Below are 18,524 nucleotides of genomic sequence, written 5' to 3'. Positions count from 1 at the left end.
AAAGGCAACAACAACAACAAAGCCTTCGTTGTTTTGAAAAGTTGTCTTTCAAACCTGAGCACTCCTTAAAGGTTGGTGAGTTTAAGTCAGTGATGAGGATGGTTTGAGTCAAATTGAAGATGAGTTTCACTGCGGATTTGATTGCGAAGGCTCAAAGAAAGTGAAAAATCCATGAGACTCGAGTCTAAAGTCAATGAGGACAAGGAAGAATATAACACTTGGTTTTCCATGTGTGTCAGACCCCAAATACTAACAGCTTAAAAAACATTGATGCCCTTAAATGGCTGGGAAACTTTAGCTTGCTTTCTGCCTGTGGCCGAGGGATAGATAAGGATAATGCTCCTAAACTGGTTAAAATGCATTTTTCTGTAGAAAGTGACTTCTGGGCTGAGGATGGAAAGAGAGGATAAGATAGGAAGGAAGTTTTCTATCCTGAAAAGTCAGCAAAATCTCATGTTTCCGATCCAAGTCATGGTCTGCAATTCCTGTGCGTGTGATATAGGTGGAGGTGGTATATCAGGGACGGCATTTTATAAGGAGGGACATGGGGATGGGACCATTATGAGCAGAAAGAAGAACTTTTCATATCATTTTATCTCTCAAAAAAAAAAATACAACCAGTGTGTAAATATCAGCGAGAGTGAAGAAATAAGGAGACCTATTTTGGTCCTCTCTGAACAAAGTGCGTTGATTAGCGATAACTTGGCATTCATCCCATCAGCTGAGTCCTAAAAACCTTTCTGCGAGATCGTTGCGTCTCGTAATTTCCTTTTTCAGTGCGTTTCTGATTTTTCCTTAGTGTCTTTTTAAATTTGCAGGACTAACACACCCGCACCCTCTTCTGACAGCGTTCATGCAGGTGGCTAATCTTGGGAGCTTGCTGTACATTAGACGAGCGCCGTGTCTTTGTGTGCCTGATGAGAGCTGAGAGGTGGCATCTGCTCCGGGACGGACTCGTTATCGCTGCAGGGTGATGGTAGAGAGGATGGCTTGTTGTATGCAATGGCCCTGAGCAGCTGCCTGTTGTGGCCAGCAACGCTGTCCTTACATTTCTAATTCTGCTGGTGAAATGGAGTGCAAGTAATTGCAAAAACCCCTAGGTTAAATATTCTGATTTTTTTACAATTTATTTTATTGCTGGATCCCCTCTTCATCCCCCCCCTCCCTGTTTCATAATGACCTTGCTTTGCCTCCAGTGAGAAAATTGAACTAATTTTCTTGACTTGTCTTTTTAAATACTTGTTATTGGATTTACCCCACCTCTTTTTTTCTAATCTGGAGAGTTGTGCTGGCCTTGTGCCAGCCGAATAATTGGTAATAATCTGAAAGCATTTGGTTGAAATAGTTTATGGTTCCTCTCACCTCACTTCTGCTTTAAATAAAACTATTACAGAATCACAGAATCAATCAGGTTGGAAGAGCCCTCTGGGATCATCGAGTCCAACCATTGCCCTGACACCACCATGGCAACTAGACCAGGGCACTAAGTGCCATGTCCAGTCTTTTAAACCCCTCCAGAGATGGTAACTCCACCACCTCCCTGGGCAGCCCCTTCCAATGGCTAATGACCCTTGCTGAGAAGAAATGCTTCCTAATGTCCAACCTGACCCTCCCCTGGCGAAGCTTGAGGCTGTGTCCTCTTGTCCTATTCTCATGGACCTTCTAGGTACGTTGATTTAGTTGGGTGGATGAGCATTTTGAAATAAATCCTTTGAATGTGAAAAAGATAGACAAGATGCATGCCCAAGACTGAAAATATTTCAGCTGAAATATTTGCAATGTTGCTGAATCTGAATAAAAAATTTAATAGCTTCAGAAAAGCAAATGGTGTAACTTTTTAGGTAGGATCTTGGATTTTGGTATTGAGGTCTGGTGTCTTTAGGGGGGGAGGTTTGTGATCTTATATCATATTTGAAAGCGGCAAAAAAGTATGGTTTCTCTTTTATGACTGGCGTTTGATTCTTGTAAAGCAGGTTCTAGTCTTGGGGAAAATGCCTTATATTTTCTAGGTGATGATGTGCTTGTGGAAAACCATTTAGATCTGGATATCGCTGAGTGCCTGTCGTTCCCGTCTCGGTTGTCCTTCATGTAAATAAAAGGTAGAAATGAAACCAGCTGTGTTATCTGAACCTGGTGGCCTGTAATCAGCATTGCATTTCAGTTCCTTCAGATAACGTACGCCCGACCTTGGCTGCGTCCTGTCCCCCTTCCAAGGGCAGGGATGCCAGGCTGGTGTCGTGTTTTGTCCTAAATACATGTCCTGCTCTGTCCCCACTCCAGGGTGTGCAGCTGGGGAGGTAGGCTTTGATAGAGGGATGTCCTTGCTTGGTTTTGGGTGGGCTCATGGTCTTAGTAAAGCCTACTCTGTGCTCATGTTTCTCCTCACTGATGTTCAATATACCTGATGATAGAATATTAAGAGTTGAGGGAACATACTGGAAACTGTCGTCTGCTTGTGGGAATAATTTGTTTATAGGGGTCAGAAGAAATGAAAGGTCACCTACAGAAGCAGGTGAATGTTATGAGGACCTTGCTTGCTGTAACAAGCCCTTCTCCTAGGACATTTGGAGGTAGAAAACAAGGTATAAAAATCATTTCAAACTTATGGCAGCTATTTGGTTGCTCTCTAATTTAAAAGTCGTAATATTAATTAAAAAAAAAACTTCAAGAAACTTAAGGATTACGTTTATAATCAATTCTTCACTGTAGATTTGTTAAATGCAGAATTGTCTTTTTCTGTTACTGATGGCACCTTTATACTAGCAAAGAAAATATCCTGCTAATATTCTGTATTCTTTGAGGCTTTAAGCCTCGAAGGAAGAGGATTAAAAACCAATTGTACTGCAGTTTTTGGAGGGATATCTGTATTTCTTCTCCCGTGTCAGGTGGAATTGGTCGTTTTCTGTACTGAAGTACGGCGATCGCTGTATGTTTTGTGGGGAGGAGGCGCTTCTGCTTCGCCTTGAACAGGGAAAAGAAAAATTGGGAGAGACAGATCGGCACATGGTGGAAAGGGAAAGGTGAGAGGGGGTGATGACTTTCTCTGGAATAACCCTGCGAGTGAAGCTAATAGTCATGGGAGAATCACTTTTGAAATGTTCAAATCCAGAATAACCTAGGGGAGGCTTTAGATTTATAGCAGGTTTCAAAGAAAATGATTATCCGAGGTGGAAAAGAGAATTTTCTCCTATTGCATGGCACCCCTCGAAGCAGCTAACCGTGTCAGGATGAGTACGATTATCTGCTGACTGCAATTAGGGCGAACGCCGTCACTGGAGCCGCTTTGTGAGCGGTGAATGCACGAACAGCTGTCAAAGAAGCAGTTTTGCAGACCTGGCTTAAACCAGCGTCTCTTTCTCCCTGTGCTGGCTTCTACTTGGGATGTGGGGTTCTCTTTGAGATGTTTAATACTTTGCTGCTGCAATCTCTCATCTAATTTCTGAAACCATCCGAGGATGCTTGACCTCTAACGGTGCAGACTGCCCGAGCTGTGTGCTCGAGGACCGTTTGTTTTCCATTTGCTTTAATCTTTCCTTTTTAAGGATGGAGCAGGTCAGAATTTCTTTTTAATTGCGGTGTTCTATTCTAATGACAAACCACGCCTGCCAATGGAAAAAAGTCAGAAGCTCACCCCCCCACCTCTTATTCTGGATGAAAAAATAGAAGTTCAAGACACTGAACAGAAGAGAAAAAGCAAATACATTGTAATAGTTTGAATTGCATATGCTCAGTTTTAATTTGTGCCTGCTGAAGCATGGAAATTGTTCTGCTGCCAGTCTTGTGAATATTTCTATTTTTGCTGCTTGATCTCCAACCTCCAGACAAGTTGATTTTTTTCAGAGAATATAGTGAGATTCAGGCTGTTACCTCAATCTCTTCAATTTCTACCTTATTGGACTAATATAGTGATTTTTTTTTTAAAAATTTTTATTTTCCAGAAAATGCTTTTGAATTTTATTTGCTAAACAGTTACATCCCTCTGCTGCCCTGCTTTGTGTCGAGCTCTAGCTTGGCCGGTTAAGGTGGAAGCTCTTACCCAAGTGTAAGAATGAAAATTGTAATCTGAGCCAGTAGGTGGTTCTAGCTTTTGCCCAAAGCTGGGCAGATTCAAATGAAATGCAAAGTCGGGGTGTGTCTTTGTCCCCTGGTGTCATCTTAATCCTTGTCTGTAGGTGCTGCTTGTTCTGCATCGTGCTGGGTGGCCGTATGAAGTTACCTGCTTGGCAGGTTTGGAAATGGGGGTGCTTTCTTCCTAATCTTGGTGATGTACAATTAGCAAAAGGTGGATGAAGCCCCATAAACCAGATTTAAATAACCCAGAGGATATCAGGGGCACCCTAAAATATGTATTTATTACAGCAGTGTGCTGTGTCATAGCCTCTGTTGTAGATATTTGACCATTTACTGCTCATCTCATTTTAAAAACGTGAATTATGACCTGTGGGTTCCTTAACGGGTGCATCAATTCCCCGGGACCGGTCACCGAACGTCGCTGAATTTCTGCAGGCTTCGGTCAGCACATCTGCTCCATCAAGAAAAGCAATGACTTGAGAACCTTAAAGAAGAGCTGAATTTAGCTTGACCAGGGCTTCCAGTTCTCCTAGACCCATTAAAAGGTCTAGTCCTTGCTTGATCAAGCATTTGCCTATTTTTTAAATTTTTTAGTTTTTTTCTATGGTATTCCATGCTTTTTTAACAGAGCAAATAAGAAGTGGGTCTTGGTAACAGTACCTCCCATCTTGCTGAGGATAGCAACCTAGTTAATTAACTAATTAGTGTCTCGCATCCATTTTTAAAATGCAGCTTGACTTCCTCCTGTATTTTTGCTCCTAGACGAGCAGTGGAGGTGGAAACTCTTTCCACGTTGCCATACTATGCCCCTGTTAATTAAAAGGATCTCTAATTCCCCCAAATAACCTCGTCTCCATATTTCGTCCAGTTCTTGCCTTCCCGATTAAAAATGTTGAGAGTGATGCCAGGATAGTGTTTAATTTTCTTAGTCCTTCACATGAAATCCACAGCTTATTTCAGGTATATCATGAGCAATTCAAGCAGCCGCTGATTGCAGCTCGGTGTCCTCGCGAGAGCTGCAGCTACGGAATTCAGAAACGAGGGAAAAAATTGGGGAAAAAAATCAGATTTGCAGAGGAAGCTTTGCCCGTGTTAGGGTTAAGGGGACAAAAAGACAAGGGGCAGTGCGGAGAGTTGTGCTAAAAGTGCTGACTGCTACTGGTGGTGGAATATAACATATATATGTTATATATTTTATATATATTATAAAATATACAAGATTTAAGATATATAATATATAAAATGTAAAAAATATAAAAAAATATATAAAATAAAGAGATAACACATAATATATACTATATATAATATATAATATATAATACTGGTGGTATTTCAAACAAGCTGCCCCTTCAGATTTAGAATATCAATATTAATTAGTGAAATATCAGCCTTGAACTATTTTGATGGCATTCATTATTAAATACTTGGGTAACTACCCTTTTTTTTTCAGTTCTCTTTTCGATATTAATGTTTTCAAAGAACTGCAAAGCTTGTGTTTGCAGGAGGCTGACAATAACTATTTTTAGTGAAGCTGTCATCTATAATTCAAGGGATTTTTCAGTCCTTCTTGGTTTGTAAGAAGGCTTTTGTTTCTGGTTTCATGGCCTGATGCATTCAGAACACTCTTCTTCAAGTTTACAAGCTACTTCTTGTGTTGTGGCACTTACCTGACAGCTTAATTTCGAGATTGAATGTGTTGTTTTGTGATTACCTTAAATGCAACATCTTATTTGTGTCTTTGCTTGTGAATTATCGTAATCTGTAGGATGAATATTTTTTATAAATATGGCCTTTAGAGGAAAATGACTTCTTTTTTTTTCATAGTTACTGGAAATCTTGTTTAAAATATGATTCATCCTGTCTGGTGTGTGTTTGGTTTGGTTTTTTGGGGGCTTTTGGGGGTTTTCTTAAGGTGACTGAACAGATCTGGCAGCACAGGTTTAATATTCCTTTCCCTTTGTTTGATGGCACATCTCTGAATGCTTTGAGATCTATTCTTTCTGCTAGCTGGGCTGTCTATAGAGCATATAGATGCTACCAGCTATACATCAGCTTGCAGTCTGTGGATAACGGGATCAGATACCTGGCACCTGCACAGACCGAGGAGCAGAAGGATGCTTTCAGGTCGGTGCCACAAGCTGTGCTGAAAAGAAACATTGATTTTGTAGGATTTTTAAGTGCTCAGTTCTGGAAGCTCCCTGTATGGTCTGGCTGTACAGATTAAATTGCTAAAATGTATAGGTTAAGGGATGGATTAAACTGTTGAGGATGCTGGACTTCGAGGGGAGGCAGGTAACATGTGGCATCATCTCTTACTTAATATGAACCTAAACCTACTTGTGAGCAGCTGCTTTTTCCTTCTGACGAGGCTGCAGTAGTTGCTGCTGAGGGCTGACTTTCATTTGGGGCAGCAAAGATGATTCTCTTCGGGGAAATGATTTCATCCGCAGATGGAAAACGGGAAGGAGGCACAAGCAGAAGTGGCAAAGCGGAGGACAGAACTCGCACGCGTTTCGCAGTTAGTTGAGGGTCGCCTTCGTTTAAGGAAGGTTTTAAAAGAACCTTTTAAACCCTTGGGTGGAAGTGTGGAAGCCTTGGTGATTTGTGGTTTGGAAATAAGAGTTATAGCAGAAGAAACCATAGCTGGCAGATGCCAGCAGCTGCATGGCTTGGTGCACATGGTACTGTGAGAATATGGACTCCCAAAAATAACTTTATTCCTATTCAGATGTTTGAGAAAAGCTGAATTGTGGTGGCACTTAAAAAAATAGAGATGAGCAGAGCAGAAAAAATGGAGAATTAGCTGTTTAAACTCTCATTCATTAGAAGGTATGCTCTACCTAAAATGTTAAAAATGGTATTTGGCTTCTGACCAGCCAGAGTTGCTTTTTATCGTTCATTTTAATCTCGAGGAGTGTATATCGTATCAGTAGGAAAGTTGGAAATGCCTTTTTGGCAGAAGAGAAAGCTCAGGTTTTTGTGTTGATGGGTCGCCGGGAGCAGACAGGTAATAATTTTCGTGAAATGTAATAAAATTGCACTGGGAACACTGGAAAATTTTATTTGAAGCGGATTGTTTGCCAAGAAGGGTTTTCTGTGAGAAGGCTTTAAAATCACCCCTCTCTTGCTATCGGTTGCCATCTATAATCCTCCATAACATGAGGAAAGAGGGAACATCAGTGTAGAACCATAGAATCATTTTGGTTGGAAAAGACCTTTAAGATCATCAAGTCCAACCATTAACGATGACATTATTATCTCTTCTCCTAGCCCTGCTGCGCTTAAATGTGACTTTGCACCTAAGCTGTATTCTTCCAGATAACTTCAAAGCTCTTAAGACTCCAGGAAAAACATCTGAAATCATCAAGATATTATTTGAGCCAGTATTCAAAAATAATGTGGTGACATTGAGTTACGTAAATTGTCCCTAATTTTTTTTTTTAGGGAAGTACAGCACAGGTATTGTCACTTCCAAAGTGGTTTAGTGTTTATTTTGATCTGTACGTGGGCTCCGCAATAAGCAAGGCTAAGAAGCGTTGGTTGGTCTTGGCTTGTGCTGGAAGGGGGTTGAGTTTGCTTGACGAAGGAGACCTCCACGCTGAGGATGTGCTGAACGACGTGGTTCTCTAACCCAGAGAGCCTTTCAAAAGGATCAATATCCTGCTATATTGATATATATTGATATGTCTCAGTATATCACAGAACGTTAGGGGTTGGAAGGGACCTCTGGAGATCATCTAGTCCAAGGCCCTGCGAAAGCAGGTTCATGTAGAGCACGTTGCACAGTATATATCAATATATAGATATATCAATATTCAAAATACTCTTACATTATGATGCAATTGCAATGCGAGAAATTATTTCTTGATGATATATAAATGAGGAGCATATAAAAATGAAATTTTTTTTCATAAGCTGCCATTTATTTCCCTCATCTTTGGAATTTTCCTAATACAGCGATATGGGGACACTTAGGTGCTAATGCAATGTATTTGTGGAATCCTTATTGCTTCTGGGGAGGCAAATATCTTTTTGCTCAGCTATTATTTCAAGTGTGATGCTTGATGAAGCTCTAAGCGGTACTGGAGTGCCGCGCTGCATCCTTCAACGAGCATCTTTTTCAGCACAGCAGTACGCAGGTTTCTCCTACCGCCGGTGCCTGCAGAGCTGCATTGTGAGGGGAAAAATGCCTTTATTTCCCTGGATTTTGTTCTCTGAAGCTCTTGAGCTCTTCTGGGATAGAAGCGTCTTATCCTTAGCACCGGTGTAATTCCTGGGCTCTGAAAAAGGTATTTTCTGCAGCTATTTTGGGGCTGGCGAGATGTTCCTCAGTGTGAACTCCTGTAGTCCTTGGCAGTGCTCTAACACTTCATTTTTAACAGGTTCAAAAAGGTTTTTATTGTAAACACTGTTTTTTTTCAGGCTCCATACGTGAAATTTTTGGCTGCAAACAAAAATATAAATAGCTAGGCATGTGCTTCATGAGATAATAGGGAGATCTTATGTCCATTTACGGTTTATACAGCCGTCTCCCTGCTCGCTGGCTCTTCTCTACGCTTGTATTAACGTGGTATTTGACAGTGATCTATGCTTTTGGGATGTCAGCTCCAGATTTATTTCCAATTGGGTTTCCAGAGGCTGAACCGCTCTGTGTACACCTGTAAGGAGCAAATCCAACCAGCAAAGCTGGAAAATTAGATACTTTGGCTGTACACGTGAACAGAATTGCTGCGTTGGTGAGGGATGCTCTGTCAGATGATGATGCTTGAGCCTGGACTTAATCTGGTAAAACTTGAAGGTGCTGTAAATGTCATTGTGCCACTTTTATAAATGTCAAATTTATCTTAGTATTTGGAACAGGGTTGTCATGCCTCCGGCCAGTGACTACTTAATTAGTCATTAGAAGCAGCAAAACAACCTATAACAATGATTTGTCCCCCTGAAAGTCTCCAAACACTTGGGATACACAAAGCACTTCCTTAGATTCTGGCTTTTTGTTAGTCCTTACCAACAAAAGTTCAGTTTACAGGTCTCGTTAGCGATGTCGAGAATATGAGAAGGGCAAATTAAACGAGTGAAAAAAAGCTGATTATTTGAATACTTACACATAAAAAGCAGCAGTGGTGTTAAAGGGGCATGTTTCAGGAGAATGGTAGCTTCCAGAAATCAAGGCGCAGTGACTCAAATTGGGAGCTCCAGAAAGAGGAACGGTCCAAGGCAAGATTTTGTTTGCACCATTTTGTTGAAGAAGATGGAAATCCCTTCTCCTATTGAGTTGCCTCAATCACAAGACCTCACCCAGCCCTTCCTATAGTCCCTTTTTTTTTAATTTTCATTTTTTTTTTGCCCTTATGGTGCCAACGGTAGCACCTCCAGCCAGCGAGGCAGGGATCCCACAGACAGGAGCTTTGTTCACTGCGTAGCCCTGATTAATTCCTCGGACGCTGACTCATTCCCTGCACAGAAGTTGCTTTGACCTTAAGGGGAAGAGTAAGTGATTGTATTATTATTCACGCCCTAATTCAGTTCCTTGTTCGTCAGAACTGTTTGCAACGGCTTCCAGGAGTAATTAATTTTGCAACAGTTTTTCCTGTGATTTTTTTAGAGTTTTTTTTTCTTTTTTGCTTCCCACTTTCGTTTTGTCTCAGCTAAAAGGTCTGGTAGAAGCTGACAGATGCCCACATGAGGTGCATCAGCAAGAGTGTGATGAACAGGTAGCAGCATCCTCACCTGTCTTCCAGCTGCTAGAAGGAGAGGAACCAGTGAGTGGTTGTTAGACTGCAGGGGAATATCAAAACCTCAAGACATGGAGTAATTCCAGGCTCTGGAAGGGATTATCGTCTACTGAGCTGCTTTATATATCCGTGGGCTTCTTAAATAGCAAGAAATGTCGGATTAAAGTATGGGCAAACAGAGCCCATCTCTGAAAGAGCAGAAGAAAGACCTCCAGTGCACAGCAAGAAGCTTCCAGGTGACAAGCTGAACTGCAAGTCTCATCCTCTAGTATAGAAGTGAATAGACGAGAAGCTGAGAGAGTTGCTTAAAGTGCTGAATAAAAGTGAAAAATACAGGAAAAAAGAGCCTGATATGACTTTTCTCAATTTTTCAAGCCACAGGAGAAGCCGATGAGCTTAGGAACAGCTTAGAAAATGCTTGCAACCTATTTTAGGTTACGCTTAGTGTGGGCAACTATACATCTTTGGGAATGATTTACATAGTTTGAGCTTTGTAGTCACAACTTCTTTTATATCCTGGGAATCCTCCCTGGAGGCTGAGCAGACATCTCTGGCTGTACAGGCATGACAGTGTGGGATCACCCCTACTTGCAGAAATATTCCCTCCTACCAGGGGCATGGTGAGTTAACACTGGCCAAGCTTGATTTCTCCTTTTATTACGACTCTTGACAGTAACAGCCAAAAACCAGTTTACAAATCGGACTTGGATTGGGGATGTTGAGAAGGTTTAGCTACAAAATCATTTGGGTTTGCAGGAAGTGAAGGGACACCAGATTTTTAGATTCACCCACGTTTGCTTTGAACTCTGAGCAAGATGAAGCGGATTTTAGCAAGGGAGAAGAGTTCTTGATTACAGAATTGTGGGCACCAAATGGAAAATTTTAAGAGGAGAGGAAAGAAACCACCGAAGCAGTAAAACGTGTGGTTGGGTTGCCACTGCCATTGCGTATTTGTCCTTGCTGCCACAGGAGATGGGTGGTTTGGTGCCTGCAGAGGTTGTGTTTCGGTTGTGTATTGGCACCCCATCGTGCCAGGTCCACCTGGGACTTGTGTTGCTGCTGAGCATCTGCAAGTGTGTCTCTGCTCTTGCTTTCGTTTTCTGTTCTAATTTAGGTCACCTCACTGCATTGGCCTCTTGCTTAGGTGCTTCAGTCCAAATAAACCACTCTGAAATTTACCCAAAAGACCTTTCTTCTGTATATGGACTATCTTGTAGTGCTGATGGTGGGTTTTTCTCCCTGTCCAAGCTTATAATCCCTTTGGAAGAAGTAAATTTGAATTGTGATTACAAATCTAGTTGAAGAGATCCCTGCTTATTGCAGGAAGGTTGGACTAGATGACCTTTGAAGGTCTCTTCCAACCCGAACCACTCTGAGGTTCTTTGAGATGGACTGATGTAGATGATTAAGCAACAACCATGATGTTTCTCTCCCATCAGCAAACGGTGGGAAAAGAAAAACACGGTGGGCACAGAAGAGAAAGGTGAGAAAAAGGAGAGGGTTAAGCATGATATAGATGATCAAATGAACTGACACGTAAAACTGTGCAATAATAACCAAGATGCTGAGCATCTACATGGGCTTTTCTGCCCATCTGGGTCATGGTAGTTTTTCCATGATCAGATATGTCAGTCTGGCATCCGTTTTGATGTCACAGGGGTGTTATTTCAGGTACCAGCAGCACGAGGCTATTTACTGCTGCAGGAGAGAAATTCGGAGAGCTCTTGTGCCCGTATATTCAGATTAAGCAGTGAAGTATGTTTAAATTGGCTGTTTCTCTATCAGATTTTTGAAGTTTATCTATTTCAGGAATTTCTGCCCCACACGGTATGCGTTTTGACGTACCGGTGGATGGATAAATCCAAGCGATCTTGAGCAGCCGAGCCTGTTACGATTACCTGAAGACTGGGAATGTGGAGAAAGTTTCATTATTTTTGTAGTTCCTTGTCTGGCTTATGGGATGTTATAATAAAACCAAGTGAACTTTGCTTCCGCAACTGCCCCTTTAGCAGCCTCAGTGCTGACACTAACCTCTGTTTTTTTCCAAATCATTCAATATTTGGCAAACTCTGTCCGTGATTTCAGGCTTTAGCTGTCACAGATTATTTATGACGGGTACTGGTGCTTCCAGTGGACGGTTTGTTTTGGATTTTTGCCACGTGTTGCTTACGCTGTCCTTGAAACTGAAAATACTGGGATTGGTCTTTATGAGTGGAAAAATAAGAAATGGCATGACCGAAAGCCTCCATTTCCATTACCTTTCTGCAGGTAATTGGAGCATCCTCATTTGTTTGATATCCCTTACAGAATAAAGCTTGCTAAAAAACGCAGCCCTCAGTGCATATACGCTCACTATATGTTCCATTTGAGAAAGCACATTTGCTGCCAGGGTTTATGTGTATTAAACTGGGGTCGTCTAGGAAAAGATTGCATATAATGTAAAAGCAAACCACTATTTACAAGGTTTGTGCGTGCACAAAGCCTAGTTGACTGTCATAATTTTAATATGCTTTTTCTGTCAACCTGCTGCTAATTAGATTATTATTATTACGATTTTTATAAGGGCCTCTGAGCTCCTTGGAAATACTCGTCTCTTTTGTTGTGTAGAAGGACACGAGGCTTAATTTGCAAGCTCACGTTTGTTTGGAGATCATGCTTTTTATGTGGTAAGTAGAATGATGTTATGGTAGTAAAATTGAGGAAAATCGGTGTGCAGGGTCAATTTGAGTAAGAATCTTCATTCAAACGTAGAAAAAATAGAAAAGGATATAGAAAATATTAGGCTGAAAGTATATTGCCTTAAAACGTCATAATTTCTTCCTTTCACAGGCGTGCATAGTCCATAAATTTTGTCCAGAGTGTTCACAGGAGTTTGCGATTATTTCAGACCTCTGAGGTCTGATGCATCCCCCGGGTTTCCATCTCCCACGGGATCAGCGTCACCGTACTGCCGCCTTCATCCTTGCCAACGCCAGCAGATGAGTGAAGCAGCTGAACAATAGCTTGGTGGTAAAAGTCGGGTCATTTTATAATCTGCCGCTTACTTGGGTGCAGGGACGAGCATCCCCTTTCAGTAGATACTCGCTTTTCTTTTCCATAAGCCTGTATAAATGATTTAGATGTAGCATTATTTTTTATAGGTTCTAATTTAAATGTAAACACGTAGCAACGCAAAATGCCTTTAATTGAAATAATGCATAGAGCAAGTATTAGCGGGTTGCAAAATACTTTGTTTTCTTTTCATGTTCCTATTTAATTTTTGGAGTCCAAACGCAATAATACTGTTAATTTTAAAAGTCATATAAAAGCTAATATGTCATTAGGAGAGCTTTTCTCCCTGACATGTGCTAATCACCTAATTACACATATTTCATTGCAATATTTTCTCCAAAATACTTTGGAAACTGACTGTCTGCGAGAGGTGTGTTTGATGTTGAGCAGAGCCAGGCTCATGCGCATCAGCGGTTGGGAGACCACAAGCAATTACCTTCATTAATGTTTCTTTGACCCAACATAATACTCCGAGACATGTTTAGCGTTATTAAAAGTAAATCCTGCGGCACGCCTCCTCTGATTTATAAGACTCAAATTAACACCTCTTTGCTTTCTGACCTCACTAAATTTCTTAGTCATTAGTGGAAGCTTCTGGCATTTGGGTGGTTTTGGGGGGGACTTGGCTCTTCTGCGTTCCCAGAGTTACTGGGGTTTTTAACATCTCCGTGGGGTTCCTGCTTGGCTCGTGATTCTGCTGGATTCAAGTTGTTTGGATGCAGAAGACACAGATGTTTGTTGTTCTACTGAGTTCGTGCAGAATAAGCATCTGTAGAGAAGTGAGGAAAGCTTTTGGGTAGGTGGGGTAGAGTGGCCTGGTGCTTTATAGAGGATTTATTGGGCTTGTGCATATCTGACAGGAGGGAGGAGGTAGAAGGGAAGGTGGGTTTGCTCAAGGTAACCAACTTAAAGTCCTGTTTGCAGTTCTCACGTGAGTCAGCAGTCTTCGATACACTCTGATAACTGGAATAAAAAGAGCCAGCCCTCTTGTCGTAAGCTTTGAAGGAAAAATCTCGATGAGGAATTATCTAGCTTAAGTATGATGGGGTTTTTTTTCCCTCTTCTTGAGGAAAAGCTGATGCTGGAGTCGTAGAGCTAGACAAAGCAAGCCCAACCCAGCACTTAACTGACATCATCCCTATTGCATCTGTGCCTATACTAAAGCTATAGGAAGGCAGCTGGAGCACTTCCCAGTATATAATATATGTCCTGCTACCAAGCAATGCGCCGTGAATCCCTGCCAGATGTATTTCACTGTGACATATTAATTTCTTTGCTTTGAATAGCACGTGGCTGGGGATAATATACTTGATGAAATATTGGAGCAAGAAGCCATACAACATAAAATAATGCTTTTCATTTGAGGACTTCAGAAATTTTGTAGTAAATCACAGAATCAATCAGGTTGGAAGAGCCCTCTGGGATCATCGAGTCCAACCGTTGCCCTGACACCACCATGGCAACTAGACCATGGCACTAAGGGCCATGTCCAGTCTTTTCTTAAACCCCTCCAGAGATGGTGACTCCACCACCTCCCTGGGCAGCCCCTTCCAACGGCTAATGACCCTTGCTGAGAAGAAATGCTTCCTAATGTCCAACCTGACCCTCCCCTGGCGAAGCTTGAGGCTGTGTCCTCTTGTCCTATCGCTGGTTGCCTGGGAGAAGAGGCCGACTCCCACTTCACTACAACCTCCCTTCAGGTAGTTGTAGACTGCAGTAAGGTCACCTCTGAGCCTCCTCTTCTCCAGGCTAAACACCCCCAGCTCCCTCAGCCGTTCCTCGGAGGTCAGACCCTCCAGACCCTTCCCCAGCTTGGTCGCCCTCCTCTGGACTCGTTCCAACACCTCAGCATCTTTCTTGAAGTGCGGGGCCCAGAACTGGACGTGGTATTCAAGGTGCGGCGTCACCAGTGCCGAGTACAGAGGGACGATCAAATGAAACAAATCTCTAAATCGCAGCCTTGCGTGGATGTAGAAGGTGAGGGTGGCTGTGCTTGGACTGAAGGTCTTGGATCTGGGTTCTTGGGGAGGAGCGCAAGGACAGGGCAACCATGTGAAATGGTTCCTCTGAATACTCTTCCTGACATCGAATATCTGAAGCTCAGGAGCTCCCTAAACCTGATGTGAGTTTGGACCTCATGTTTTGTGACCGTTCTTGAGCTTTTTGTTGACGCCATCAGGGAACTGTCATAGTTGTGAGGTCGTGCTCCTGCGGGGCAGTGCTCAAGGAAAAGCTCAGTGTTGTAGTTAACATTAGGATGTGCATCACGTACACTTTTATCTGTGTTAAATGTCACCTGCCACTTTATTGCCCAGATCCTGCTCTGAGGGTCCTCTGCATTTCTTTGTTAGTTACCTTTTGTTGGAGTAACCCTTTAACGTCTTCACGGGGAGTTTTGAGTTTGTTAGAATCAATTGGTGGAGAACTGAGGACCATTAACTCTGGAATTGCTTTTAATTGGGGCTGGTGGTGGGGTGTCATCTTCTTGTAGTGATTAAGTTGGAGAAATTAGCTGTGCATTTGATGGTTCAGCACCAGAGACTTGTGTTCTGTGGTTTTTAAGCAGTATGAGAGAAATAAAAAGTGCGATTGTACGAGTGAGTTGGCTGTAATACTTCGTATCTGATGTCAGATATGGACATCTCTGAAAAAGATTGACTTGGTGGGTGGAAAAGTGCTACTGTTTGAATCTCGATGGATTGAAAATCCCTGGACAGAAAGAGAAAGGAATTTATATACTGTTTACCAGCACAGGACCATGGGATAATGTATCTAGGGCAAGGACCAGGTCTACAAGGGAAGGTGATGGTCATTTTATCTTAGTAGCTAAAATTTGAGGGTGTTGTGTACCACACAGCCATGAGAAGCTGATGGTTCTTCTCACAGTCTGGATTTTGGAGCAGCTGTAGGAATAGGTGAATTCAGTCAATACGAAGTCCTCATCCCAGGAGAGCTGGAGCAAAGCATCAGGCGTATGAGCAGTGTGTGCTCTTGAGAGGGAACTTGGAGCTTGTGACCACTGAGTAATTCAGGTTTTTTTAAAACTTATGACTAAGCAAATCATTGTGTTTGAAGAATCATTTTAAAAGTTGCTCAGGAAGGCCTGTGAAGTGACAAGAGGAAACAGCCTCGAGTTGTGCCAGGGGAGGTTTAGATTGGATATTAAGAAAAATTTCACCGAAAGGGTTGTCAAGCACTGGCACAGGCTGCCCAGGGGAATGGTGGAGTCCCCATCCCTGGGGGGATTTAAAAGCCGTGTAGATGTGGTGCTGAGGGACGTGGGTTAGTGGTGGCCTTGGCAGTGCTGGGTTAACGGTTGGACTCGATGACCTTAAAGGTCCTTTCTAACCAAAACGATTCTGTGATTCTGTGACAGAGGCGGCATTTTCCTTTTGATTGGAGTAGGCCTTTAAGGTAATATTTTAATTTTTTTTAAAGTTGACATTTTATGCAACTGTTCAAAACCTCAAAAGGTTTAGTTCTCTAACAACATCTAGAAAATATGTAATTTTTATGTATGGGTAAGTCAGTGTTGGGAAAGTGAAGGGGTGTTTTCCAAAGTCACAATTAGCTGAATGGTGCTTTCCCTGAGTTGACATGAAGTATGCAAACGTGGAAATAGAAGCACTAACTCTTAAATAAATTAATTAATAATATTAAGCAATAAAGCTGTAACGACTTTTGATGTGAGGAGAATGCCACTATTGATTCGATAGTCTGTCTGGTACGTTGCTCACAAAATATTGATTTTATTCTTGTAAAATACACTGAAAATCAGGGGGTCTTTTTGAATCTTTGATGCTTCAGAGTCAGGGAAAAATTAGCAAAAGCTTGAGGTGCTGTAGGGAGTTCTGGCTGAGTAGAGGGGAGACACAGGTGTGAGTAGTGTTTGGGTGTTAAATACCTTTATTACATCTTTGGTGTATGAAAACCCTGCTCTCTTTTCAGATGTCGGTTGGGAATCGTAGTTTGGTTTCTTTAAGAGAATTGGTGTTGTCACCTGAGTTGCTCCATTGCACCTCTACATTGCTTGTAATGACAGGACAAGGGGGAACGGTTTTAAACTGAAAGACGGGAGATTTAGATGAGATATGAGGAAGAAATTCTTTCCTGTGAGGGTGGTGAGACCCTGGCCCAGGTTGCCCAGAGAAGCTGTGGCTGCCCCCTCCCTGGCAGTGTTCAAGGGCAGGTTGGATGGGGCTTGGAGCAACCTGGTCTGGTGGAAGGTGTCCCTGCCCATGGCAGGGGGGTGGAACTGGGTGAGCTTTAAGGTCCCTTCCAACCCAAACCAGTCTGTGATTCTATGATCTCATGGTGCATGTCAACTGTTTTTCAAGGATCCCTGCCAAGAGTAAACAATTAACCTATTTTTGTTTTGCCTTTTTTTTTGTTTAGCATTACTAACATGATGACCTGACAAGATACAGGACGGTCCTGACTATGCAGCGCAGGTACTGATGGGAAAGGATCCAATATGAGTGTAAATGATGTTGGAGGAAGACGACGCTTTGAGGATAGCGAGTACACGCTGCACATATACCCTGGGAGCATTGCAGAAGGGACTATCTACTGTCCCATCACCGCCAGGAAAACTTCCACAGCCGCTGAGGTGATCGATTCGCTCATTAATAAACTTCAACTCGAGAAAACAAAATGTTACGTCCTTGCCGAAGTGAAGGAGTTTGGTGGGGAGGAATGGATCCTCAACCCTACGGACTGCCCGGTCCAGCGTATGATGCTGTGGCCTCGTATGGCCCTGGAGAACCGCATCAGCGGTGAGGATTATCGCTTCCTCCTGCGAGAGAAGAACCTGGATGGCTCCATTCACTATGGGAGCCTCCAGTCCTGGCTGCGGGTCACGGAGGAGCGTCGCAGGATGGTGGAGCGTGGCTTCCTTCCCCAGCCGCAGCAGAAGGACTACGATGACTTGTGCAGCCTCCCGGACCTGAACGAGAAAACGCTCCTGGAAAATCTCAGAAACCGCTTCAAGCAAGAAAAAATCTACACCTACGTAGGCAGCATCCTCATCGTTATTAATCCGTTCAAGTTTCTACCTATTTATAACCCCAAGTATGTCAAGATGTACGACAACCATCAGCTGGGAAAGCTGGAGCCCCATATTTACGCCGTGGCGGACGTGGCTTACCACGCCATGCTCCAGCGGAGGAAGAACCAGTGCATCGTGATTTCGGGAGAGAGCGGCTCGGGGAAGACACAGAGCACCAACTTTCTGATTCATCACCTCACCGCCCTCAGCCAGAAGGGATTTGCCAGCGGAGTAGAACAGATTATTCTTGGAGCTGGACCAGTGCTTGAGGTAAGATGAAAACGATAGTAGCGTGGAAACTTTTTAATGGTGCAACAAAAAAAAAACCCCAAGTAGTTGGGGTTTTCTGATGACACTAGTCTGGGGTTATTTGCTAAATGCTGCTAATAAAGTTACAACAGTATTAGCAATAAGAGAAGGTTGTTTCTGCCTTTAGAATCCTACCTGCTTCCAAAAAAAAAGGAAAAATAAAGTACAGCAAATGGCTTTCTGACAAATTTATTGTAATGCTTTATTTTCACTCAAATGTTTCTTAATAGTGGTATATCTTGGTGATGTTTCAGTTTGAAAATAGAAATGAAAAAGCCTTTCTTGGATTATCGGTAGCTTAGATTGAAAAG

At 42.5% G+C, this 18,524-nt stretch overlaps 1 protein-coding gene across 4 annotated transcripts in view; it reads left to right on the top strand.

Annotated features, from left to right (window-relative positions):
* The window catches only part of MYO9A (myosin IXA), a 188,774-nt gene that overhangs the window by 17,545 nt on the left and 152,705 nt on the right, over positions 1–18,524 (top strand). For 3 of the 4 annotated variants that reach the window (XM_068410045.1, XM_068410044.1, XM_068410042.1), the window contains exon 2: positions 17,253–18,174. In XM_068410045.1, the coding sequence (XP_068266146.1) occupies positions 17,332–18,174 (843 nt within the window). In that variant the 5' untranslated portion in view covers positions 17,253–17,331. Of the gene's footprint in view, positions 1–12,704; positions 12,816–17,252; positions 18,175–18,524 lie in introns of those variants that run through there. The other variant, XM_068410043.1, reaches the window with a different exon arrangement.

The sequence above is a fragment of the Nyctibius grandis genome, chromosome 11, assembly GCF_013368605.1.
Source record: "Nyctibius grandis isolate bNycGra1 chromosome 11, bNycGra1.pri, whole genome shotgun sequence".
Classification (NCBI taxonomy): domain Eukaryota; kingdom Metazoa; phylum Chordata; class Aves; order Nyctibiiformes; family Nyctibiidae; genus Nyctibius; species Nyctibius grandis.
This window is presented reverse-complemented; position numbering and strand designations above follow the sequence as displayed.